This window comes from Hippocampus zosterae, chromosome 4 (assembly GCF_025434085.1).
Source record: "Hippocampus zosterae strain Florida chromosome 4, ASM2543408v3, whole genome shotgun sequence".
NCBI lineage: Eukaryota > Metazoa > Chordata > Actinopteri > Syngnathiformes > Syngnathidae > Hippocampus > Hippocampus zosterae.
Window position 1 is genome coordinate 25,908,356 of NC_067454.1, and position 25,794 is coordinate 25,934,149.

The 25,794-nt window shown below is 46.0% G+C and overlaps 1 protein-coding gene across 1 annotated transcript; it reads right to left on the bottom strand.

Moving 5' to 3' along the window:
- Nucleotides 1-1,595: 1,595 nt before the first annotated feature.
- cdhr5a (cadherin-related family member 5a) lies at nucleotides 1,596-20,980 on the bottom strand. Its single transcript, XM_052063918.1, has 14 exons — nucleotides 20,375-20,980; nucleotides 18,360-18,532; nucleotides 17,257-17,319; nucleotides 17,092-17,181; nucleotides 16,917-17,003; nucleotides 15,615-15,719; nucleotides 15,354-15,539; nucleotides 15,086-15,176; nucleotides 9,013-9,110; nucleotides 8,726-8,932; nucleotides 4,750-4,863; nucleotides 4,581-4,647; nucleotides 4,129-4,289; nucleotides 1,596-2,697 (listed from the first exon to the last, which is right to left on the bottom strand). Exons 1-14 carry the CDS (start codon nucleotides 20,463-20,465, stop codon nucleotides 2,101-2,103), a joined length of 2,130 nt encoding a protein of 709 aa, XP_051919878.1. The 5' UTR covers nucleotides 20,466-20,980; the 3' UTR covers nucleotides 1,596-2,100.
- Nucleotides 20,981-25,794: the final 4,814 nt, after the last annotated feature.

Below are 25,794 nucleotides of genomic sequence, written 5' to 3' on the forward strand. Positions count from 1 at the left end.
CAACCTCTGCACTGTGAGGTGGACGAGCTAACCACTGGACACCACATTCAGTATCATGGAGGAAATTCCTAATCGTGCAAAAAGGCAATCTAGACACATCATTTGTCCTGTAGGTTGGGTGTCGACTCAAGACTAGAATATGTTTCGGAATTGGAGTTAATAGCCTGATCCAACGCGAGCTGTTGGTTAGCAAATAACTATCATATATTGAAATATTGTTTCATTGGCTTTTTAACTCATTCACGTTGTCTATTTCTGCAATATTTTTAAATCAGGGCTGTCCACTAAGTAGATCATGAGCGACCAAGTAGCTCTTGAAGGGAGTTCCAGTGGTTCTCATAGAATTAATTCGATCATTGCCAGCACTCCCATTTTGATATAGTGTAGCTGCCTGTCAATGTCAGTGAATGAGTTGAAAAAAATAAGACTCCCTCCTACATCATGCGTTGATTGAGGCACTGGGCAGCCCGGCATACAACAGTTGCAATATACTGTATATTCATTAATTCATTCATTCATCTTCCGAGCCGCTTGATCGCGGGGGGTGCTGGAGCCTATCCCAGCTGTCTTCGGGCAGTAGGCGGGGGACACACCCTGAACCGGTTGCCAGCCTATCACAGGGCACACAGAGACGAACAACCATCCACGCTCACACTCACACCTAGGGACAATTTAGAGTGTTCAATCAGCCCGCCACACATGTTTTTTGGAATGTGGGAGGAAACCGGAGCACCCGGAGAAAACCCACGCAGGCCCGGGGAGAACATGCAAACTCCACACAGGGAGGCCGGAGCTAGGATCGAACCCGGTACCTCTGCACTGTGAAGCCGACGTGCTAACCATTGGACTACCGGGCCGCCTATACTGTATAGTGAACATAATAAATAATTATGTGAGTATTTTAAACAAAGGTAGGTATCTAATTTGGACATGGTCATCTTATAAGTCGCTCGCATGCTGGAAAATGTGTGGATGCCCCTGCTTTCAATTAAATTGGAGTTCCCTTTTTTATGGGGCGATGTGAAGAAAAAAAATAGAAACAATATCTAAATCCAAAATATTACTTAATTTGAATTAAAAAAGCACTCTTATTATTTATCTGTAACTCAAGCTCCTTATTGAGACTTACTTGGGTATTTGAGTCAAGTCAAGTCAAGTCAAGAGTATTTATAGAGCACTTTCAAACAGCCATCGCTGCATACAAAGTGCTGTACATGGAGCAATTTAACATGCACAATAAACAGTAAGACAAATCGGTAATAAAGACGGTAGAAAGCACCAAACAGTAAAATCAAGAACAAATCTAAGTCATGCTGAGTCGAATGCCAAAGAAGACAAGTGAGTTTTGAGGAGGGCTTTGAAGATGGGCAGCGAGGAGGCTGTCATAATTTGTAGATTACAATACAATATATGCTGATTTATATCGCGCTTTTACAACAGCAGCAGCTGTAACAAAGCGCTTAACAAAACAGTTATGGCAGACAGGTAATGATTTTCCCACAACCAGTGCCACCTTTGGCCAACCAATACTACCTTACTAGTAAACTACTGTGCTGCACTGTTATGTCCAACTTGTAGCCCTTTTGGACCCTACTAGTAGCACCAACCAGCCAATTATAAAATCAGTAGTTTGTTAGTGTCAAACATTGTAATAGTGCACATTTTCAAATATTAATCATACAGCAACAATAACTACTCTCTAAAAACGTGTGTTTTATGGGAAATATACAGTATATGTTTATATTTTAAGTAAAAGTGTAAAGATTGTCTGTTTTTCTTTTTTCCCCCAATCATAAGTGACAGTTCAGTTTAGTTCACTTGACAAATTTAGAAAATTCTCCGACATTAAACTAGGCGTTGAGCTGGTAAAACTTTGAAGCATCAACTTGAGTAGGCATCGTCAGAATAAAATCAATTCGATACGTGTGTCGATGCCTACGTGTTTGTGTGTGTGAACACAAAATTCAAAGAAACTCACAGTAGTAAATCCATACCTTTGGATCTTTAGTTAAAGGTTTTGCAGTCTTTGTGGACTGGACTGTTCAGACCTTGGCTGACGGAAGTATCCAATAGTGACACCGACTCGAGCTAAATGTCCTGTCAGCCATCTGGCTCATCGAGCCCTTCCTGCACTTCCTTCTTCTTTTCCGAGGTAGTAGTACTACCATTGTCCTGTTCAGCTCTGGGCTCCGCGCTGTGGCTTTCCTGCCCATCATGGGATTCTGTGCGTGGGGCAGCAGGGTCTTTGACGACTGCCTCCATCAGCAACTCCCCTTCCAGCTCCTCCTGCGTCTCCTCCTCTACCCGGCCCACGGTGTCCGGGATAATCTCCACCTCAATATCGGAGGAGTCCTCGATTTCCTTGAACCACACGGTCTTCTGCCCTTCCTTCCTCCTCTGCTTGGCCAAGGTGGACCTTGAGCTGTAATCACCTCCATCTCCTCTGCCTCTCCTTGAGTGTCTTACCGAGGGACTCCCTTTGGAGGCGTGGTTAGTAAAGACGCCGCAGGAGGAACAATGGCGGTTGCGTTTCCCCAGGGGTATGACTCGCCCCCCGGGGAAGGTGTTCCGTCTGGGAATGGCGTTCTTCCATCGGCCACGGCTTGCGTCGGCCTCGTTCTGGAACCCGTCATTGGTGTACTGCAGGGAGTCTCTGCGGCCCCTATTTGGCGGCTCAGACTTCAGACAGACCAAGCACTAGAAGCAAAGATTAAAAAGTCATGAATCATGGCTCGAAACAGACCTTCTGTTCATTTGCTACAAAGACGGTGGTGTTGCAGAGTTTCATCATGTTACTATATTTCATCACAGAATGACGTGTTGAGAATGTGTTGTTCTTGAGAAATATTCACCCAAAGGGAACGAGAAGAGCAAGGAATGTGAATGATTTTTTTCTTTCTGAGTGTAAACTCACTGCTTGAAGACTGTTTTGGCACACAGTATGAATGCCGGTGTGTCTCAACGTTTTAATTCTCGAGCAAAATTAAATGTTGCGAAGAAAAACATCAGCCCAACAATGGCAGAATTAATACATTTTGAAACAACAGTCATACAGTCAGTTGGACAATACTTTCCTTATTCTTAACGTAATCCTCCAAACACTCATTTGCGCGTTACTGTTATTGGTTGCCAGTGTTGCCAGTCACTGGGTCATTCTTTGCAATTGGGGCCTTTTCTGTCTTCATGAAAAGACTTTTTGCTATTTACAATAAATAACATGCCAATGATGAAAACAGTTTATCATAGATTATGGTGCACACGGTGAAGGCCGATTTCGCCAATCTCGTCTCGCTAGAATGGAAATCTCGTCACGCGAGATCAAAACAACAATGGCGGCGATGATCAAACTGCGATTGTTGCTGGAAAAAAAGATGTACCATAGTTTTTTTTTATTTTTGTATTGACTGAGAAATGTCCTTGCATCTCAAAAACGCACATTCTTTGGAACTGTGCATTCCGCAGGAAAATTATAGGCCGCGGAACGCAGAGGTAACGAGATGGCTGCTGTCAACTAATATCTGAGAAATGTTTTTTTCAGTCGTTACATGTTTTTTGGGTCGGGGTGTCTCATGAAATGGTGTTCCAAATTTTCTGTTCTGAAGAGACATATTTGCTATTAAACTGATAGTTTTGCCCTCTCGGGTGGGCACACCATTTTAGAACTGTGCTGTGGCGGTTTAAAAAGTAATACTAACAACAAACGTTTAGAAGTAACTATTTTTGGTGTCTTTTTTAACACCACAAAAACCCAACATTTGAACATGGGGTGTGAAGACTTTACATCTCCTCTGTGTATAAGCTGTGACGTCAAGGTGCAACCCACATTCTCCATAGAGAAATGTTGCCCATCCATGTGTCATCTGTTTTTCAGAACAGAAAGAAGTTTTGAAAATCAGGCCTGGGTAACAGTCCGAAACATTTTACAAGACAATACTATAGTTAGGGAAGACAAACAAAAGTGATCTTGCACCTAAACCAATGCACCATTTTCCAAATTCAGTTTTAAACAAGAAATACAATAGGAAAAATGTCATGGACAAAAAAAAACAACCCTGAATTAAGTCATCAAAGTGCATGACTTAAATCTGTCATTATTTAAGATGAGATTTGACAGCTGGAAACACTGACCTCACATAATTTGTCCAAGCTGGAGTTGCCCTTCCGTAGGCGAGAAATCAAGAAGCCAATCACAATGAGGCAGAGGACCAGCAAAGCCGCCATAACCAGCCCGAGGAGTGCCATGTCACCCGCACGGTAGCCAACATTCGAAGGGGACGGCATGGCATCGGCTGCAACGAACATGTTGGTTGCATGTTTAAAGGGAGTTTGCATACACCTCCTGCGTATTTAGACCTTCTTCAACTTTCTAGATTGCTAAAACTCTCATTTTCCTTCATGTCCACGTGTGCTGAAACATGTTGGGTATATTTCACACAATAGCACAAAACTCCATGACATACGAGGGTTTCTGGATTTTTTTTCCAATTGCATTTTATTTCCCACTATTTCCGATATCTGTTCAAATCCACGTCGGTTGCTGTTATGATTGTGAAGTCGAGGTGCTATGGTGATTTTCCTACCAGGTATGACCTGAACAGAAAGGGCAGCTGTACCAAATTCTCCTGTTGTTGTGTCCACTGCTCGAAGCTGATTCCAAGAGGGGGTGGGGGGGGGGATAATAACAGTTTAGAAGCGATGTCAAAATATTGTGCCTTTTCTTGTTGCTGTGCTTGTCAACATGCTATTCACCTGGAGAGCAAATGACTCCGTCTTGACGACTCTCTTCAGAATCACAAAACCATCTGAGGTCACGTTGACGTAACTGCTGTACTGCACCTCATATTTGACGTCCGGATTCACACCCTGAAGTGCAGGAGACTGTTTGTCATTATTTTTGTAAACAAATCCAAACCTCACTGTTGCCGTTTATTAACCTTTTCAACAGACAGCAGTCACGTTTGAAATGAACATTCATTTTATGGGATGAGCAGCCGAGCTGAATATGTGAATTGCGCCAATGACACGTTTGCCAACTCATCGCTGGCAACGCCAAATGGCATATTTTGCTGTTGGGTGATTGAAGTAAAAAAAAAAACAGGTCATTATTTCCCATTTGGCAATGAATCCTTTTAACAATCACAAGCCTCTGTAGTGTGTGGAAGAACCATGCCCAGCCACAACAACCTGGCACCTTCTCATGCTAGCCACCAGCCTGGTCGCACACTGCTGCGGGATAACATCGCATTCTTCGATCCAGCTTTTGTCAAAAAGTAAGCCAACATGGTTTTGGGTATTGATTTGGCACAAGCAGCACACCCTAGTGTTCAAGAGGGTCAAAGTTCGGCCATTCCATCCTCACGCTCACAAATTGGATAGATAGGGAGATACTGCAACACACCAAGGTGCCGCCTCCACCAAACGTGACTTTCATGGTGCAGCAATCAGCACTGTTTCTCCGACTCTCTGCCACATGTTGACTCTACAATCCAACTGCCATAAGCAGAATCTGGGCTCAGTGCTGAACGGGAAGTTTCCACACATATTCCGGTTTCAATCTTTTCCAGATTGGCTTGACAGAGGGTCTTTGGCCATGTCATCCAGCAAACCTCGACTGCATATCTTTCGAAGGCAGCTAATGGTAAACGTGCTGACGGGGTGAGGAAACACTCTTCTTGGGGTGTCGTCTTCTTGGGACGCCCACGTAGCAGCCTGTCTCTGACTGACATCCATGTGGGGAAGGTCCCGGGGCTCACGCCAAACAATCCCAAAACTTAGTTTTGATGAACACCGACTTGAAGTGTCCCTTTCAAACCTTCGCACGAACCCTATCCGGATCAGTCCAATGTGGCCAACCGATTCTTGGAGCAGGCACCTACTGACTGTTCGGCATGAGGAGGAAAAAAAAATGTCATTGTCGCAACCCACATAGAATCTCAGCTGCTCAATCCATGAAATGTATGTTTGTTACACACTTTGCAATGGTTAAAAAGGTAATACATTGACTTCCAATGGTACAAGATTTGCCAAGAAGCACTGTCACAACAACAACAACAAAATTACCAAACACAAGTTTCCTATGTTTGTGTGCAACATTGTATATTGCATGTCAAGTTGAAGGTACAACTGTTAGAATGAAATGGAATGACTGCATTTCATTATAGTTCATTTCAGGTTAATTTCAACTTGCATCAAACTAGTTTTATTGGTTGAAGTGGCTTTCATGACAATCCAGATCAAACTGGTCGACATGTCATAGAAGCAGCAGAATTGTACAACAAAGAAGTCATTGTCTTGTAACCTATCAAGTCTTCCTTTATAATCTTCTGCTAATTGGCTAAAATGATTGAAAAGAATACTCGAGGGGTGTCCAAATATCTTTGTTTGAGAGCCGCATACAGAACAATGAGAGGGTGCTAGGGCCACTTTAAAAGTCAGTCAAGCAAGAAATGATATATTGTTTGTACTGTATTGTCCAGTTCATTTCTTCAGCTTTCTGTTCAAGGGGTTAGGGTAAATAGTTTAGGATGTTTCGCTTTTCAGTTTTTGAGATGGCCAACAGTTGTCCATCTCACAGAGTAGATTCAGCTCGAATCCCATCTCCACATTTAGAACCAAAAAAAAAAAAAAAGAGGAAACTGTCGGAATTATTTTTCACTTGAGGTTCATTCATGTGATGTCTTCATAAATTAGCAATAGAGCACAAAGTGGAAGATTTTTTGCCTCTAAAATGGAATTATCTTCATTCACTCCAGTGTTTTTTAAGATAATTCATTACTGTAGTATCTTCGAATATAGAGAAAAGTTCTTCTCACTCGGCCCACCTTCACCTTTTTAACTAACCTTGAGGCTCCTGTCAAATTTCATTTTTTACCATTATTATAAGACTGAAAATAAATAATACAATATACTGTATATAAAATATTATATACATTATATCAGTGGTCCTCAACTAGAAATGCTGGAGGTCCACTTTTTTTTTTTATTAAGACCAAGGTCCGGTCCCATGCATGGCGGTCATAGGGAGCAGGGCTATATGCCCATTTAGTATGGGCATATGTAAAATAACAATTATTCACTCTGCCATTACACAGCAAATAATGAGAGGTATTTTGTTGAGGCACAGGAACTCTTTTATTTTGTTAAGTTGTGCCTGCTAAGAAGATACATCAAAATATCCATTTCCTTTAACAAAACAAATCAATCCCTCATTTCCTTTTGTAAAGAAGTGGCAAGAACTCAGTCTTTAAGGTGCAAAAAGTGTACATTATGTGCATTTAATGAGAGAAGTTACATTTTGTGCTTGTTGCCAAGACTTTGAACTTTGGCACAAAAGGTGTGATGGCCAGGCAGAGACACTGATGCAAGTTTTCATTGGTGAGTCTAGTGCGGTACTTGTTCTTCACAATATTCATTGTGGAGAATGCAGACTCACATCTGTAAGTTGACCCAAACATTGTGATAATGTTAATTGCCAGCTTGTGCAGCAGAGGATAATTAAAAGAGCTGTGCTCGGTCACATAGTGGCGTTTAACATTTTGACTCTTGACCAGAGCTACCGTCTTTAGGCATATTAGACACAGTGGCTTGGTGCTCGACAGAGGTAGAATGAAAGCATAGTTGTCAGTCCATTCTTCATTGAAACGCTGATTTTCACCGTCCACCTTTCTCTTTGAAGCAATTTTAGAGGACGCCATTGTGACGTTTATTTACCTGTTCTGCTGTTAAACAGCTGCAAAGACCCCCTGGTAGATGGGAGCAAAACTGCACACAATGGAAACCTTCGTCTTAATTGTGTGTGCGGCTCTCCTGGACTGAAGCTGTGAGCACACTGTGGCGTTGCGCATGCGTCTGTTTCCGGCCAAAATGAACTATTTTGAATGCGTGTGTATTGGGATAGAAGCGTGCTGACGCTTATGTATGGACACACCTTCAGTTCAGAGGAGCCAATCAGCGCATCGTTATCGCCGACATGCCCTGCTCAACCAGGGTGTCCAGTCATCCATCCATCAATTTTCCGAACCGCTTGATCCTCACTAGGGTCGCGGGGGGTGCTGGAGCCTATCCCAGCCGTCTTCGGGCAGTAGGGTGTCCAGTCAGTCAAACATTATACACACAAAGTCGCGCTGCCGGGGTCCTCTGCATTACATCTGTTAGTGCACGCAAAGAATACAACGGATAATTTTAACAAGCGATCGCGGTAATGCGCAGATTATAGTCCACAAATATAAAATGTATAACTTAAAAATCACTTTATAAATTATTATTTTATACAATTTGCCGAGGGCCCGGACAGAGGAGGTCGGCGGTCCGGACAGAGGAGGTCGGCGGTCCGGTCGTGGATCGTGGTCCGCCAGTTGAGGAAGAGGGCATTATATTATATTATATAATGAAAGCCTGAAAACCTGGACTCACCCCACTCACCCATTTTTAATCTGCTTATATTTATGTTTTATAATTCATATTTACATGGATACTTTTTGTTCTTCTATTTCTCCCTTTTATAATTTTTGCTGCGGTAAATTGCGAATTTCTCAATTGTGAGATGAATAAAGGTTTTTCTTATACTACTATATACAGTATATATTTTTTGTCTTAACGTGCGCTGCTGAGACATGGATGACAGGCCGCATATGGCTGTAGTTTGGACACCCGTGTAATAGTCGATTAAAACCAAAACTCTACACCGCAAAGCCTCTGCTCTATAAGAACCGAGTGAAGAACTTACACTGGCAAAGTCCTCATCTCGCGCTCGGACTCTAAAGGGTCTGTTGCTACTGCGGTCCCTGAGGATCATGCTCTCAGGTATGGAGTTGCTGTAGATAAAGCCATCGTAACGCTCCTTCTCAAAGTGAGGAGGGTTTCTGCTCTTCTTCGTCACATCAAAGGTCACCTGCGTCACAGCAAACTGATCCCGGTTGGTCACTTGTGATGCCTGCGAGTTGAAATTGAAAAAAAAAAAAACCCTTGAATAACAAGAAGGAAAACAATATATTGCCGAATCCAAAGTATTACCAGAACGATGAGCGTTATTGGGCCCACAATATCAGCAGCTTTAGTCATGCTGATATTCCCTGTGTCCTCATCTATCTGGAATAGATTTCCTTCATTCCCTGCATCGGCAAGAAAAATTAAAACATTTTAATTAAAACATTTCATCCACACGCACGGATTTGTCATTGAACATCAGCAACATGATATTGAGTATCATTGTGATGGTAGGACTTCCTTAAGAACACCATGAATAAAACGGGCTATTCATACAGACGTACTGTACAAACCCAATTCCAATGAAGTCATGACATAGTTTCACATACAATATACAATTACAATCCATCCATCCATTTTCCGATTCGCTTTATCCTCACAAGGGTCACTGGAGCCTATCCCAGCCGTCTTCGGGCACACTAGGCGGGGGACACCCTGAACCGGTTGCCAGCCAATCGCAGGGCACACAGAGACGAACAACCATCCACGCTCACACTCGCACCTAGGGACAATTTAGAGTGTTGAGCCTGCCGGCCATGCATGTTTTTGGAGTGTGGAAGGAAACCGGAGTACTCAGAGAACACCCACACAGGCACAGGGAGAACATGAAAACCCCACACAGGAAGGCCGGAGCTGGGATCGAACCCAGCGGGTTGAGGTTGACGCAATACAATGCAATGATTTGCAAATCATGTCCAACTTATATTTAAATGAATCCTACAAAGACAAGAGATTTCATGTTTGAACCGGTAATCTTTTTAGCAAGTAATCATTAACTTTAAATTTTATGGCTGCACCACATTTTAAAAAAAAAAGGTGGGACATGGTTATGTGTGGGGTTTTTTCATCACCTTTTCTTTTAACAACATTCAATAAACGTTTGGCAACTGAGGACACGAATTGTTGATGCTTTGTCGGTGAAATTCTTTCCCATTTTTCCCCAGCTGTTAAACAGTCTGCATTGTCATATTTTACACTTCATTATGCGCCACATATTTTCAATGGGGTCAGGTCTGGACTGCAGGCAGGTCATTCTGGGCGCCGCATTCTTTTACGCTTATGTAACACGTGCAGAAAGTGGTTTGGCACAGTCTTGCTGAATTAAGCAGGGGCACTCATGAAAAAGACGTTGCTTGGGCGGCAGCAAACCCCTCCACCACGGTAAGGTGACGACTCACGAAGGAGGGGTCCTGACCATTGTTTGTGCATATGCACCAAACAGCAGCTCATCGTACCCACCTTTTTTGGAGTCCTTGGAGGGTTTGCTGGAGAGTACTCCTGCTGGGTACTCCCTTGTTCTGCTGGGGGACTTCAATGCTCACGTGGGCAATGACAGTGAGACCTGGAGGGGCGTGATTTGGAGGAATGGCCCCCCCGATCAGAACCCGAGTGGTGTTTTGTTATTGGACTTCTGTGCTCGTCATGGATTGTCCATAACGGACACCTTGTTCAAACATAAGGGTGTCCATATGTGCACTTGGCACCAGGACAGTTGAAAGAGTTTCAACTCCCACCTCCGACAGAGCTTTTCCCATGTTCCGGGGGAGGCGGGGGACATTGAGCCTGAGTGGACCATGTTCCGTGCCTCTATTGTTGAGGCGGCCAATCTGAGTTGTGGCCGTAAGGTGGTTGGTGCCTGTCGTGGCGGCAACGCCCGTACTCGCTGGTGGACACCAGCAGTAAGGGATGCCGTCAAGCTGAAGAAGGAGTCCTATCGAGCCTTTATGGCCTGTGGGACCCTAGAGGCAGCTGACGGGTATCGACTGGCTAAGCGGAACGCAGCTTCGGTGGTCGCCGAGGCAAAAACCCGAGCGTGGGAAGAGTTCGGTGAGGCCATGGAAGCCGACTTCCGGACGGCTTCGAGGAAATTCTGGTCCACCATCCGACGTCTCAGGAGGGGGAAGCAGTGCACCACTAACACTGTGTACAGTGGGGATGGGGCGCTGCTGACTTCGACTCGGGACGTTGTGAACCGGTGGGCAGAGTACTTCGAAGACCTCCTCAACTCCACCAACACGCCTTCCTTGGAGGAAGCAGAGTCCGAGGACTCTGAGGTGGGCTCCCCTATCTCTGTGGTTGAAGTCACCGATGTGGCAAGGCCCCAGGGGTGGATGAGATCCGCCCGGAGTTCCTCAAGGCTCTGGATGTTGTGGGGCTGTCCTGGTTGACACGCCTCTGCAACATCGCGTGGTCAACAGGGAGAGTGCCTCTGGATTGGCAGACCGGAGGGGTAGTCCCTCTTTTTAAAAAGGGGGACCGGAGGGTGTGTTCTAACTACAGAGGGATCACACTCCTCAGCCGACCTGGTAAGGTCTATTCAGGGGTGCTGGAGAGGAGGGTCCGTCGGGAAGTCGAGCCTCAGATTGAGGAGGAGCAGTGTGGTTTTCGTCCCGGTCGTGGAACAGTGGACCAGCTCTACACCCTTAGCAGTGTCCTTGAGGGTATGTGGGAATTCGCCCAACCCGTCTACATGTGTTTTGTAGACTTGGAGAAGGTGTTTGACCGTGTCCCTCGGGGAGTTCTGTGGGGGGTGCTTCGTGGGTATGGGGTACCGAACCCCCTGATACGGGCTGTTCGGTCACTATACCACCGATGTCAGAGTTTGGTTCGCATTGCCAGCAGTAAGTCGGAATCGTTTCCAGTGGGGGTAGGACTCCGCCAAGGCTGCCCTTTGTCGCTGATTCTGTTCATAACTTTTATGGACAGAATTTCTAGGCGCAGCCGAAGCGTTGAGGGGGTCCGTTTTGGGGGCCTTAGTATTGCATCCCTGCTTTTTGCAGATGATGTGGTGCTGTTGGCTCCTTCAAACGGGGCTCTCCAACTATCACTGGAGCATTTCGCAGCCGAGTGTGAAGCGGTTGGGATGAAAATCAGCACCTCCAAATCTGAAACCATGGTCCTCAGTCGGAAAAGGGTGGAGTGCCCCCTCCGGGTCGGGGAGGAGATCTTGACCCAAGTGGAGGAGTTTAAGTATCTTGGGCTCTTGTTCACGAGTGAGGGCAGGAGGGAGCGAGAGATCGACAGGCTGATCGGTGCAGCGTCTGCTGCGATGCGGACGTTGTATCGGTCTGTCGTGCTAAAGAAGGAGCTGAGCGAAAGGGCGAAGCTCTGAATTTACCGGTCAATCTACGTCCCAACCCTTATCTATGGTCACGAGCTGTGGGTCGTGACCGAAAGAACGAGATCCCGGATACAAGCGGCCGAAATGAGTTTTCTCCGCAGGGTGTCCGGGCTCTCCCTTAGAGATATGGTGAGAAGCTCGGTCATCCGGGAGGGGCTCAGAGTAGAGCCGCTTCTCCTCCACATCGAGAGGAGCCAGATGAGGTGGCTTGGGCATCTGATTCGGATGCCTCCTGAGCGCCTCCCTGGTGAGGTGTTCCGGGCATGTCCCACCGGGAGGAGACCCCGAGGAAGACCCAGGACACGCTGGAGAGACTATGTCACCCAGCTGGCATGGGAACGTCTCGGGATCCGCCGGGGAGAGCTGGAAGAAGTAGCTAGGGATAGGGAAGTCTGGGCTTCCCTGCTAAAGCTGTTGCCCCCGCGACCCGGCCCCGGATAAGCGGTAGATGATGGATGGATGGATGGATGGTCAGGACCCGTCCACACACCCGAAGGCCGGCCGGGTCGCGATGGCACCGGCGGGGGAGTGGTCCCCGACGCCGGCCGCGGCCCGGCCTGGACTATGGGAGCGTAGGCAGGGCGAACGGCAAAGCCGCCGCCCATCGAGGTCGGTCACGTTCCGGGCTCCGGGGGGGCCGGGGCGCGATGGGGTGCGCCGGCGCCGCCGCCGGGGGGCCGGGGCACGATGGGGTGCGCCGGCGCCGCCGCCGGGGGGCCGGGGCGCGATGGGGTGCGCCGGCGCCGCCGCCGACGGCATCGCGGGGTCAGGCCGCGGGAGCCAGGGGGCGCTTCGGGGTCGGGGCGGGGCGAGCAGGCGACCGGCCAACGACCGGCACCGTACCCCCCGCACGCCCGTCCCCCTCACGCCATCCCGGCCCCGTGGGCCGCCTTCGAACGTCACCGCCGCCGTCGCCTCCGCCGTCCCCCCTCGCGCCCTCGGCGCTTCCTGCTTTCGGGGGCCTGGGCGCGCCGGGGTGCGCTGGCGCCGCCGCCGACGGCATCGCGGGGTCGGGCCGCGCGGGCCGGGGGGCGCTTCGGGGTCTGGGCGGGGGGAGCAGGCGACCGGCCAACGACCGGCACCGTACCCCCCACACGCCCGTCCCCCTCACGCCATCCCGGCCCCGCGCCTCTCCCCGCGGGCCGCCTTCGAACGGTCTGAACCCCAATGTACAGGCACTGAGCCGGGGGGCAATGATTATGCCCACACGTTCTCTGCGCATCTCACTGTGAGCAACTCCAGAGTGGAAGAGAGTCCAACCCCTCTCGAGAGAACTGGTACCAGAACCCAGGTTATGTGTGGAGGCAAGTCCGACTATATCCAGTCGGAACTTCTCTACCTCGCACACCAGCTCGGGCTCCTTCCCTGCCAGAAAGGTGACATTCCACGTCCCTAGAGCTAGCTTCTGCAGCCGAGGATCAGACCGCTCGGGTCCCCGCTGCTGGCCAGCTCACATTGCACCCGACCCCTTTGGCCACTCCTATGGGTGGTGAGCCCATGAGAAGGGGGACCCACGTTGCCTCTTCGGGCTAAGCCCGGCCGGGCCCCATGGGTGTAGGCCCGGTCACCAGGCGCTCGCCAACGAGCCCCACCTCCAGGCCTGGCTCTAGAGGGGGGCCACGGTGACCCACGTCCGGGCAAGGGAAACTGAGATCCATTAACTTTCCACGTCATAAGGGGTCTTTGAGCCGTGCTTAGTATGGTCCCTCACCTAGAACCTGTTTGGCATGGGTGACCCTGCCAGGGGCATAAAGCCCCAGACAACTTAGCTCCTAGGATCATTGGGACACACAAACCCCATCCACCACGGTAAGGTGACGGCTCACGGAGGCCTCTGCTTCCTCTTGCCAGATTCTCTGAACATTAAATATCTTTGTAGGGTATTCAATTAAATATAGGTTGACCATGATTTGGAAAGCATTGCATTCTGTTTTTAGTGACTTTTCACACAACGCCCCGACTTCACTGCAATTGGGTATTTATGAATCCGTGTCGTCACTACGCTACTGCTCGCATTATTACCAAACAGAGCAATTAAAAGCAGGAAAAAGAGAAAAAAGTCTTATTACTACTGGTAGAAACAGTTCATTCGTTCCTGCCTAACAGCAGAATGGCAGAATGTGAGTCGAGAGGATTTCACAGATTGAAATAATTAAGAATTAAATGACACTTACTGTCAAGGAAGCAACTCAATAGGGATATGAAGTCTAAAACATTTCAGGCAATGTTTGTATGACTTGAAACTTTATTTAGGAAACTAAAAGTGGAGATATAAAACCCAATTAGCTTGTCCGCGCTATTCTCAAGAGTACCACATTATTGTTACGTTTGTGATTCAATTAAACCAAAGAAAATCATGAAGTCATATTCTTCTTCAACCACATAGGTACATACAGTATGTGCCAAAATGTAATCTTCAACTTCAAAAGTATTTCAGAGCAAACAGTCGCCAAAGTCACGTGATTCCGTGATTCTCCTCTATGCACGCAAACACAACGGCGTAATCAACCGATTTGCCACCCTTAAAAACTGGCGGCATTCTCCGATGCTTCCACACGCCAAGTAGCTGGCAAATGGGGCTGTTTGATTTTGATTTTATCTTTAACGCCTAAAAGGGAAACTATTCTCTGTCATTTATGAAATAAAAATTAAGGATTTGGCGTGACCCATATTTGCAAACAGTCATTTATATTTTCTTTTTTGGGGGAGAGGGGGGGGGGGGCAGGGCGGGTCAGTGACGCTACAAACATCTTTCCCGTGCTTGTGTTAAAAGCAAACTGAAATAACCTGACAACCCTAATCTGTTGACTTTGTTTTTAAAGTATTATCAGTCTTTCTTATCTGCTTGTGAAATGTGCCCCCTCTAAACCATAAAACCTAGCGACAGCCTCCTCGAGGATCATGCCCAAATATTAAGAGGCAGTGGTGCCCCTATGTTAGAAAACATCAATAAATTACAAATACCAAGCAAATGAGCACCTCTTAAAATCCGGTAGCTGATCTGTTCACTTCTATTCTTGTCTCCATCTTTTGCAAAAACCGGTCCGGGTTCCAGCATCAGCGGGCCTTCCTGTTGATTCAAATCGTACTCTCATTCTGCAGCTTGCCTTTGTTTTAATCGCCTCACTATAAAAATCCAACATGCGGCTCTGCTTCATATTAGTCCAAAATCATTTTCAACAGAGGAATGTGAAAATTGCTTATTATCTTTCAGCTTTGAAAGCACGACATCACAGCATGGGCTCACCTCCTTCTCCGTTAGATTGACTTTGCCTCTGTAACCAGCGCTCACACACAGCTTGGCAAGCCCTAAATTAGTCCTCAAACAAGGCTGAAACCAGGGCGGACGGTTATCTACGTCCTTTATATGCACCGTGATGGTGGTCACGGAGGTGAAGAATGGCTCATTGGAGGCTGAACCATTGAACGTGTCCTGTAAAGTTTTCAACAACCAAGGTCACAGAAAAGCGGCTTGATCTCGAAATGGTGCGATGATGCTGCACTGTACCTGTACGTGTAACACCAGTGAGATTTTCTGGACAACATCGTAGTCCATCACACTTTTGACAAGTAATTTTGGAGTGTTGATGTTCTCCAGACGGAAATATTTATCCTAATTGAACAGACAAGAGAAAAGCAGACTGGGGTCATGACCAGAGGCCTCAACGCAACTCGATTACAACTCAAGTCAAAAACAGCACATATACTGTACAGTATATATGGATTCATTTGTAAAATGATTATAAATATGAGAAATGTACTCGACGCATGGACAAGGAGAAACGGCGCCCCCTCAAAGAAAAGCTTCTCAAATCCTTAACTTTATGTCGCCTCCAGTCTGTGCTGTGTGGAGGCTGTTTGTGATCTAATAATGAATTGTGAACAAGTGTACTGTATATATACAGCAGCATCCATTTTTTCTGTCAACCAAGGATTGTTTGTCATTTTTTTGTTTTAATCATCAAGCGTGAGAGTTGAGCAGATTAACTACTTTTGTGCACCAATCATGATAACCTGTAACTTGATAACATGATAAATAAAATGATATTTTAAAAAAAAACAGTTTACGGCTGGGCTCAATTTGGTCGACAGTGCACCGGCACCGTGGTGCAAATACCGTCAGATTCAGACTTTCAGCGCAAAGCTCACAACAACCAACGCTCTTTGCTGTTCCATACTGTGAGGCAGCACAGCAAATGAGTGTCTTGGAGATGAACCTGTGTCAAGGTTATCCAGCAGAATTACAAATATTTCTAAGTAGACACGCACCAAATCGAGACAAGAGACAAACAACACAACTGGAATCTGAGCTCATCTTTTCCAAAAGGACAGACAGTCGCTTGCAGCGCACCAAATTCATTTAGCGCCCTGTTTCCCTTCTGCTCCTTTTAGGAATCGAACAATGTACTACACTCCCAATGCTCTACCGTGCTGCCTGTAATACATCTTGATAGTTTTAAACAAACAAACAAACTCATATTTTCTCCCAAGCAGTTGCAAAGGCTATGAAAAGAAATTCACGACAGTCTATACCTGATCTCAAACTCAAGGCCCGGGGGCCAGATCCGGGCCACCGCTTCATATCATATGGCCCACCAAGGCAAATTTTGTGCATCAACTTCTATGATTCTTGCTAAAACCAACATTTCTAATGGTCATATGTAGAAATAATAATAGAGATATTGCAAGTGATTTTTGTGACCAAGCCCCTCTTTCTCGTGACTTGAGTGATGTCATTACCAAATGACTGTTATCGCTTCAAATTACCACAAATATTATACTTAATTCAAATTACATTTCATAATCTTACCATGGCAGACTCTAAGCGATAAAATAGTGGTTCAGAATCAGCATCAGAGGCTTCTATCAGTCCAACACTGGAATTGACAGGAGTAAGCTGGGAAATGCAAAAGTCCAAATTTCACAATCACATCCAACATAAAATCAATGACAAATTCAGCATGTCCGATGGCTGCACGGCTCACCTCATTTACTTCCAGAATGTAGTTATTCTGAGCAAAGTTTGGGGGGTTGTCGTTTATATTTTCCACCAATACTTCGACAGACTCATTGACCTTGTATGGGGAAAATAAATCATACTTAATTTATCAAGTGCGACGGTAATGTTTATGAGGTGATATTGTACTCACAGATTTGGAGCCTGGTCTGCTGCATTGTACCCACACCACCAGAGCTGCTCTGTTGGGTAAAGCCTGCCAAACATTTATTCATGGTAATACGGTGTGAATATTATGAGGGTCATTCAATAAATGAGGTGAATTTTTCGGTATAAGGACTTTACAGATAGAAGCGGACTTTTTTTTCCTCAACGTAGTCTCCCAACACTATCACACACTTTTCCCATCTGTGCACAAGCTGCCATATTCCCTCAGCGTAAATATCTTTGGACTGATGTCTCAGTCAGTCGCTCACAACGCTTTTGACTTCATCGTTTCTTTCAAACTTGGTGCTTTTCGTGCTGCTGCGTGAGGCCTTGCATTGTCATGATGCAAGATGACTCCTTCTGAAACATCAGTCCAAAGATTTTTATGCTGAAGGACTATGGAAGCTTGTGCACAGGTGGGAAAAGTGTGTGACAGTGCTGGGAGACTACGTTGAAAACAAATGTAAGCTTCTATCTGTATTAGAAGTCCTGACACCGAAAAATTCACCTTATTTATTGAATGACACTTGTATTATATTAAATGTCATTTCGGCCAATTAACATTAAATCATTAAAATTGCATAAAATATATAGTTTTGCATTTTATTATATTTTGTATGCAATTTTACATCTGGCATTTATGACAACATAATATAAACATCCCTCCATTTTGAACAATGCTTATTCTGAACAGGTTTGCGGTGGGGTGCTGAAGCCTCTCCCAGCTGACTTCGGGCGAAAGGCAGAGTACACCATACATCAGTCATAAGGCACATATAGAGACAAACAACAATTCACACTCACGGCCACACCGTCACTGAGAGGGAACTGATCCCACACTGCCCCTTACACAAGTCAGGCGAGTGTACCACTACACCATCAATGATATAAAAATAAAAAAAAATAAAATAAAATTAAGATTGCATCTGAAATTTGTATCGTAAAAAAGTCTGATCGCCCAATGCTTGGATTTTGACATTTTAAATTAAGAAAAAAAAGAAACGTCCATGCACCCGCACATGAAAAAAAAACATCTGAATGCTACTGCGAAATGTAACTCACAGTAGCTTTATTTTGGAAGTTAATTACCTCATAGTCCAGTTCTTTCTTCACCATCAGGGTTTTGCCTTTCAGGTAAAACATTTCTTCAGGATTCCTCACAACAGTCAGTGTTACGTCACTACCGGAGCTTATTTTTACCACCTGGAGGTCAGCAGTGCTGTTCTCTGGAACAGGAACAGGCCCAGCAGGCACTGTGCAGACTGAGAGAGGTGTGACAAATCAGATATTGTCCATAAGAGCAACGAGGCTTGCACCCATCGAGGCATTGTGAGACAATTTTGAGGAGTAACTCCTGCAACATAAACAGTAGCTCTACAGTAGTATAACATTTCAAAAAAAAAAAAAACGAGAGAGAGAACCAGAGAAATGTGTCATTTATTGGACTGAGGTCACAGGGCACTCAAAGACCTGACAGCCAATAATTATACCTCCTTAATTAGTCAGGTCAGTGCCCTGGCCTCAATCCAATATACCATACCATACTTGTCATTAAAAACACAAACATGAAGGCAGGAACACCCACAAGTCAGAAAGGCAAATTATAGTAAAGACCTAGCAACCATCTTTAGGGATTGTCATGGATGACGATCAATGTGTCACTTTGCTCAAATGAAATTGAACTTCTGAAAATGTGCAAGAACAATCACAACATTGTGAAAACACCTGTTTGTCCTAATTTTACCAATTTATTATTGACCGATTAATTTTGGACCTAAATGGAAATAACAACCAATAACAACTATTGAATTTAGGATAATCCATCCATTCATCCATTTTCTGATCCGCTTTATCCTCACAAGGTTGGTGGGGGGTGCTGGAGCCCATCTCAGCCATCTTCGGGCAGTAGCGGGTACACCCTGAACTCGTTGCCAGCCAATTGCAAGGCACACATAAATGAACAACCATCCATTAACCTGCCATGCATGTTTAGGATAATAATAATAATAATAATAATGAGTGTGAATGGTTGTGTGCCCTGCGATTGTCTGGCAAACCAGTTCAGGGTGTACCCCGCCTACTGTCCGAAGACAACTGGGAGAGGCTCCAGCATGTCTATAAAGCCCATTAAGCAGCTCAGACAATGGCTGTCTGGCTAGACAACAACAATAACAACCACAACCATTATTTTTATGATGATGATGATTATATATTAAACCTCGCATGGTGGGATGCCTCTGAGTGGGACGAGGGGGGAAACGCCGGGGCGCGGCTAAATGCCCACCAGCCGGTGGGGTCTCACCGGAAGGTGAGGCGCCCAGCGCTCGCCCCGCCGGAACGGAGGGGAGTGGGAGTAGTCGCCCCACAACCCTCCTTAAACAATAATCAGGTGAGGGCCCTTACCGGGCCCGCACTGGATGTGAACCTTGCGAGGCACCAGCGTGAGTCGTACCGGGTGTGGGATCTGGGAGAGGGGCAAGTCCCTCAGAGGGGCCGATTGCCCAGGAGGAGGAGGAGGATTATTATTATTAGCGCTCACTTATTCTGAAGGATCTAAAAACTAACTCAACAAGTTTGGACCTAAACACAAGACACCAGCTAAAAGTGCACATGTTGTTAAGCCTTCTGACTGAATTGTAAGTCAACTAACAAAGAGAGTTGTGTGATTCTTTGTTAAATTGCACAGCGACACGAGGACATTCTAAACATAAGCTAACCTTTTTAAACTGGAAAGTGATTTAAAAACATCCGCATGTAGTGTTCGTCAATCTACGGGACCAGACCAAAAGTTATGTGCTGGACACAAGGTGAAAGAGATTGAAAGGATGTGTTTTTCTCACTGGTTTTTGAAGAGAATCAAATTGTGACTTTGGATCAGTTTTTGTGAGATGCAGGCCAGAATCTCAACAATGAAACTGTCAGAGAAAAATCTCTCATTTTTTTGTCATTTGGCTGATTAATTTTCCCATGCCTGCGAGCCATAGACGATTGGCAGCACTGAAAAGCTGAACACACGGACTCTCTGTCTCAGCAGCCTGATCAAAGTCCTCTTGCAGCCAGCAGCAACATGTGAAGTTCTAAGTAGCGGTAAGAGCTGTACTTACCCCTTTGAGCAGAAGCAAATGTACAAAAGCTGAGCGTGAAGACGTATCTCAAAATGACAATCACAGGTTTGCGTTTCCATTTTCGATCCATGTCCCGATTTGTGGGTCACCAACAGATAAAGACACGAGGAGGATGAGGAGCCCGTGGTACCAGCTGGTACTCCAAATAATGCCTTGTCTGTGCTGCCTGGCGAGTGGGAGTCAACTACAGTTGCGATGTTTGTGACTTCATCTTACAGGCACATATCGTATTAAGTGGCTGCCAGCAGAGGCCTCCCAGCATCCCACAGAAATACTTGCATCTGTTTTAACAGCTCTGTTTGCAATGGTGGTCCTGCCGCACTCCGGGGGAAAATCAACAGGATGAATGTGAACAGTGGGAAACATTACTTCTTGCCTCCTCATGGGGCACAGGCAAGTGGAGAGGGGTCCAAAAAAAACCCCACTCCAAATTGTCCCTAGGTGCGAGTGTGAGCGCGGGTGGTTGTTCGTCTCTGTGTACCCTGCGATTGGCTGGCAACCGGTTCAGGGTGTCCCCCGCCTACTGCCCAAAGACTGCTTGGATAGGCTCCAGCACCCCGTGCGACCCTTGTGAGGATAACTCGGGTAAGAAAATTGGTGCAAAGACAACAATCTCCACCTGAATGTGGAGATGACGAAGGAGATTGTTGTGGACTTCAGGAGAACACACCCTCGGTGTCACGTTACGAGGTGGTGGTGGACCCCAAAAGCAAGCAAGAGGAAGGAGCAGGATGAACTTGACGAATTGTATTGAAAATAAATCCAAAACAAACATAGTCCAAAGTAGCAAACAAAAATCACAACTGAAGCTAAAACAGAATCGTGACCAAAACTAACCTGACAGCAGCAAACAAACATGACAGTAGCCAACAACAGCGCCGACGACCTTCGCCTCGCCGGAGAACAGGATCAAGAAGCGACGGCAACCCTTTGGCTGGGCGTGGCCTGACGTGGACGGAGCTTGACGTAGCGGGGGACATGGGACAGCCGGAAGGGAACAGGGGCTCGGCCTGACGTGGGCGTGGACGTGGCACGGCTCGTCGTGGACATGAATGTGAATCCGCTCGAACAGATACGTGACGAGCCTCAGCTCAACGTGGACGCGGACGGGGCTCGGTCTACCGTAGACGTGGCTTGACGAGACGAAAACATGGAACAGCCGTATAACCTGCGCTGCCCGAAGGGGGAATATGGGACCAGTCCGTAGTACGTGCGGGGTCCAGTGGGACGGGTCATTCTGTCACGTTACGAGGTGGTGGTAGACCCCAAAAGCAAGCAAGAAGGAGGAGCAGGATGAACTTGACGAATTGTATTAAAACAGAGAAAACTAAATCCAAAACAAAAATCACAACTGAAGCTAAAACAGAACGGTGACCAAAACATGACCGAAAGAAATCTGACAGCAGCAAATGGCAACAAACAAACATGACAGTAGCCAAGAGCAAACAATGACCCGACACTGAGTGTTCGGGCTGGGAGTCCTTTTAAAGCCGCTAATTATCTAAGTACCAACAGGTGTGCAGCTGCAGGGAAAAGCCCCACAGTGCCACCTGTTGGTCACAAACCGAAGAATGACACCCGGGTGCCGCTGTGGAGAGGGTGAGCAGCACCAAGTTCCTGGGAGTGCATATCTCTGAAGACTTGTCCTGGAGCCACAATACCTCATCACTGGCCAAAAAAGTCTTACCAGCGCCTGTACTTTATACGCAAACTGAGGAGACCAAGAGCCCCGCCCCCCCATCATGCAGACATTCAATAGAGGCACCATTGAGAGCATCTTGACGAGCTGCATCACCGTGTCCTGCCAAAAGAGTCTGCAGCTCATCGTGAGAGCAGCTGAGAAGATCGTTGGTGTCTCTCTTCCCCCACTCGTGGACGTCTACAACTCTCGTCTGACCCGCACAGCCATCCGGATCGCAGGTGACCCCGCCCACCCATCTCTCAGCCTCTTCAGCCTGCTGCTGTCGGGGAGGAAACTACGGTACTTCATTGCTAGAACCAGCAGGCTCAAGAACAGTTTCTTCCACCAGGCGGTCAGGAGACTCAACTAACTCCCTCCATGTTCTGCCTGCACTCTCTCCCTCTGCCTCTGCCCCTACCCCTGCCTCCTGCCACAGACTGTGACCCTCTCCTCAGCATCTGACTTGCGCTTATTGCACAATGCACGACTTACTTTGCTGCTGTGAATCTGGAATTTCTCCATTGCGAGACTAATAAAGGTTTTCTTAATCTTCTTAATTTTAACTTTAACCCGCAATAGTCACAATTGGCCTTGGTTGTCGGTTGTCTCTTGAATGTTCATTGCTATTTATATATTTAGATTGATATATTTATGTATTTTTATACAGTTGAGTTTTAGGTGTGTGTGGTTTTAATGCACTGCATGTTTGCACTGGGGATTAAGAGGAAAAAAATTCATCTAGGCAGTATGCTGTACATAGAGCATATTTGACAATAAAGAAGACCTTGACCTTGACGAATGGATGGATGTACGTTTTGAAACTGCCCTGCTTGCCTGACGATGGCTTGTGGGTGAACTAGGTCTCTGACCCAAGGTCTGCTGGAATGGGCTTCGTGGAGGACACAAGCGCGAAAGAAAAGTGTCACGTTGAGCCCGAGGCGATGAGAAATCGCCTCGTGCACAACAGAAAAAAACGAGGTGGATCCCCGGAGAAGCAGACAACGAAAAGATCTTGTGAAAACAAAGGGGTTTTAATAAAGAACAAAAGGAGCCCGAACAGGGAAAACGGTAACAGAAAACGCTGGTCAAATAAGGACCAGGGAAAAATAAGGAAGACAACCGAAAACGCTCGCGAAACGATAAAGGGCGAGGAACTACCGAGATAACAATATGATCACAATAAGAAGTACGCGAAGATTGAGGCCGTAAGGCAATAGGGCAGCGAGAAATTGTCAAACGACGAGAATAGCAAATAGAGAGCAATGGCACGGTAAGGAATTCTCCGGCAGTGAGATGACTGCCGGAGTCGCCTAATAAAGGCACGTAATCAGCCCGAAATAACGGGCAGGTGTGCCGAACAGGCGGCGGGAGAACCCGCCACCTGCTGGCGAGCACGCGACGTGACAAAAAGTGATGAACACACTGGTGGTGTTTGTGCCATTTGTCCAAGATTCTAACATCGCTCTTGCATTCACTTCAAAGATTGGTCCAGTTCTCAGCAGGCTTTCAATGCATTTACTCACCAGGGCTTTGTTTCATGCGAGGTTTGAACCATTTATTTACCTTTCAAGCTTTAAGATAATCCATTGAAAATTTTCACCTTGCTGAGAGGCCCGCTTGCATTTAACTCTCTCAATTGTTTCCATTGACTGGACGCAGCCATCTTACACTTGACCCTCTAATGAGTGTAGCCAAACCTGACCAGTGGCTGCTCCAATACATGGCCAGTCCCAAACCAGGATTTAGTAAAAAAATGGGGGGGGGGGGGGTCGTCATGAGGGTAAATGCGGCGTCAAACAAATCACAAATGACTTGCTGTGGCAGGCCCTGAGGGAACAAGCTGAAAATCACAACAGGATCTTACAATGTTTTGAAAAGGGCAGGCATTCCTGATTTCTAAAACACAGAGCTCTTTGTAAGGGAAAATCAACTTTAGAGCTTTTTTTACTGATCGCTGATGACTTTCCATCTTAACTCTCTTATCACTGGGAGGTGTCCCCACTCCTCGAGCTAGCGTAGTCAAAGGCCGGAGGGTTATTCTTTCAATCATTTTGGGTCTGTTATCCAAAACAAAACATGTTTCTTCTTTGTCTGTAGAGTTTCATCCTATTTTCCACGGATTCTTGTTTCAATTATTTCTGTTCATTTATTAAATCTCTATCCATGACACAGGAACTCAAAGTCTGCAATCAGTGGGGAAACAAATGCCACTCACCAGTGACCAAAAAAAAACAAAACAAGATTTTCTAAATGTTTGTTTCAAAAGACTTTCATTCTACAACTGGTTAGTGTCGGGAAAATGTTTTTGAAAATATGAATTCAGTCTCATTGACATTGCTGTTATCAATGTGATTACAGCTACATAGAGTAGTACTTACCATGCATCCAAAAAGTACATTTCTGACATGAAATGAACATTTTGTTTTGTTGAGGGCACCCTCATGTTTGAGACATGCAGAAGATTTGGATTTCTTAATGACATACTTTACCTCATGTACATGGAGCGGAGTTGGTGATTTAATTGCCAATTTGATACTAACTAAATAAATAAAATAAAAATAAACTTATCTATGTGCCATTATTTCCCCAATAACAAGGGAAGTGTATCACTGCCTAACCCAGGGTGGGCCATAAATTTTGCAGGGGCCACATGAAAAACTGGAACGCTTGCCAAGGGGCAAATCCAACATGCTAACCTAAACTTCCATCCATTCAACAATTATATGAGCTGCTTAGTCTCACGAGGGTCACGGGTGTGCTGAAGACTATCCCAGCTGTCTTCGGGCAGCAGGCGGAGTACACCTTAAACAGGTTGCCCGCCAATCACAGGGCACACAGAGACAAACAACGTCCATTCACGCTCACAATCACACATAAGGACAACTTGGAGTGTCCACCTTAACCTACTATGCATGTTTTTTGAATGTGGGATGAAACTGGAGTACCCAGAGAAAACCCACGCAGGCACAGGGAGAACATGCAAACTCCATACAGGAAGGCCAGTGTACAGTGTATATATTGTATATCCACGCTCATACAAAGTGTTTGATATCGAAACGTTCATGATCTTGTTTCCTTGCACTCTTGTTCAAATGTATACTTTCCTGTGAGTAATGTTCATTTTCTTTTCTCGTAATTGGATTGCCTTGTCCTTTTATGACAAGTGAAGTTATTGATTCCCCTTGCCATTTGCAAGGGCTTTGTGTTCATGACGTTTTATCTCGGCTTAGTTACCAGCAACCTTTGTTATACTTTGTTCGTAATACGCTTTTCTAAACTAAAACCTTTTGTCCCAAACTTGATCATTTTCTACATTTGTGTAATCACCTCCTCACCATTTGGTACCGTAATCCTGACACCTTGAGCTCTAATCCACTTCTGCTGGAGGGTTTTATCGAGGGACTCCCTTGGAGGGCGTGGTGAGTTAAAGACACCGCGGGAGGAACGGTGGCAGTTACGTCGGCCGCTGCTTCCGTCGGCCTCATTCTGGAATCCGTCATCGGTGTACTGCTCAGACTTCAGACACTAGAACCAAAGATTAAAAAGTCATGAATCATGGCTTGAAACAGACTTTCTGTTCATTTGCTATTAAGACAGTGGTGTTGCAGAGTTTCATCATGTTACTATCTTTCATCACAGAATGACGTGTTGAGAATGTGTTGTTCTTGAGAAATATTCCCCCAAAGGGAACGAGAGGTGCAAGGAAAATTGTCTTTTT

What these genes read in the sequence shown, in the direction of transcription:
- cdhr5a (XM_052063918.1), bottom strand. Translation starts at nt 20,465, where the DNA reads ATGGATCGAAAATGGAAACGCAAACCTGTGATTGTCATTTTGAGATAC. An exon ending in TCAATCTAACGGAGAAGGAG is followed by an intron (nt 15,177 to 15,353) that starts GTGAGCCCATGC and finishes TTGAATCAACAG; the next exon opens with GAAGGCCCGCTGATGCTGGA. An exon ending in CGGAGTCATTTGCTCTCCAG is followed by an intron (nt 4,648 to 4,749) that starts GTGAATAGCATG and finishes TCTTGGAATCAG; the next exon opens with CTTCGAGCAGTGGACACAAC.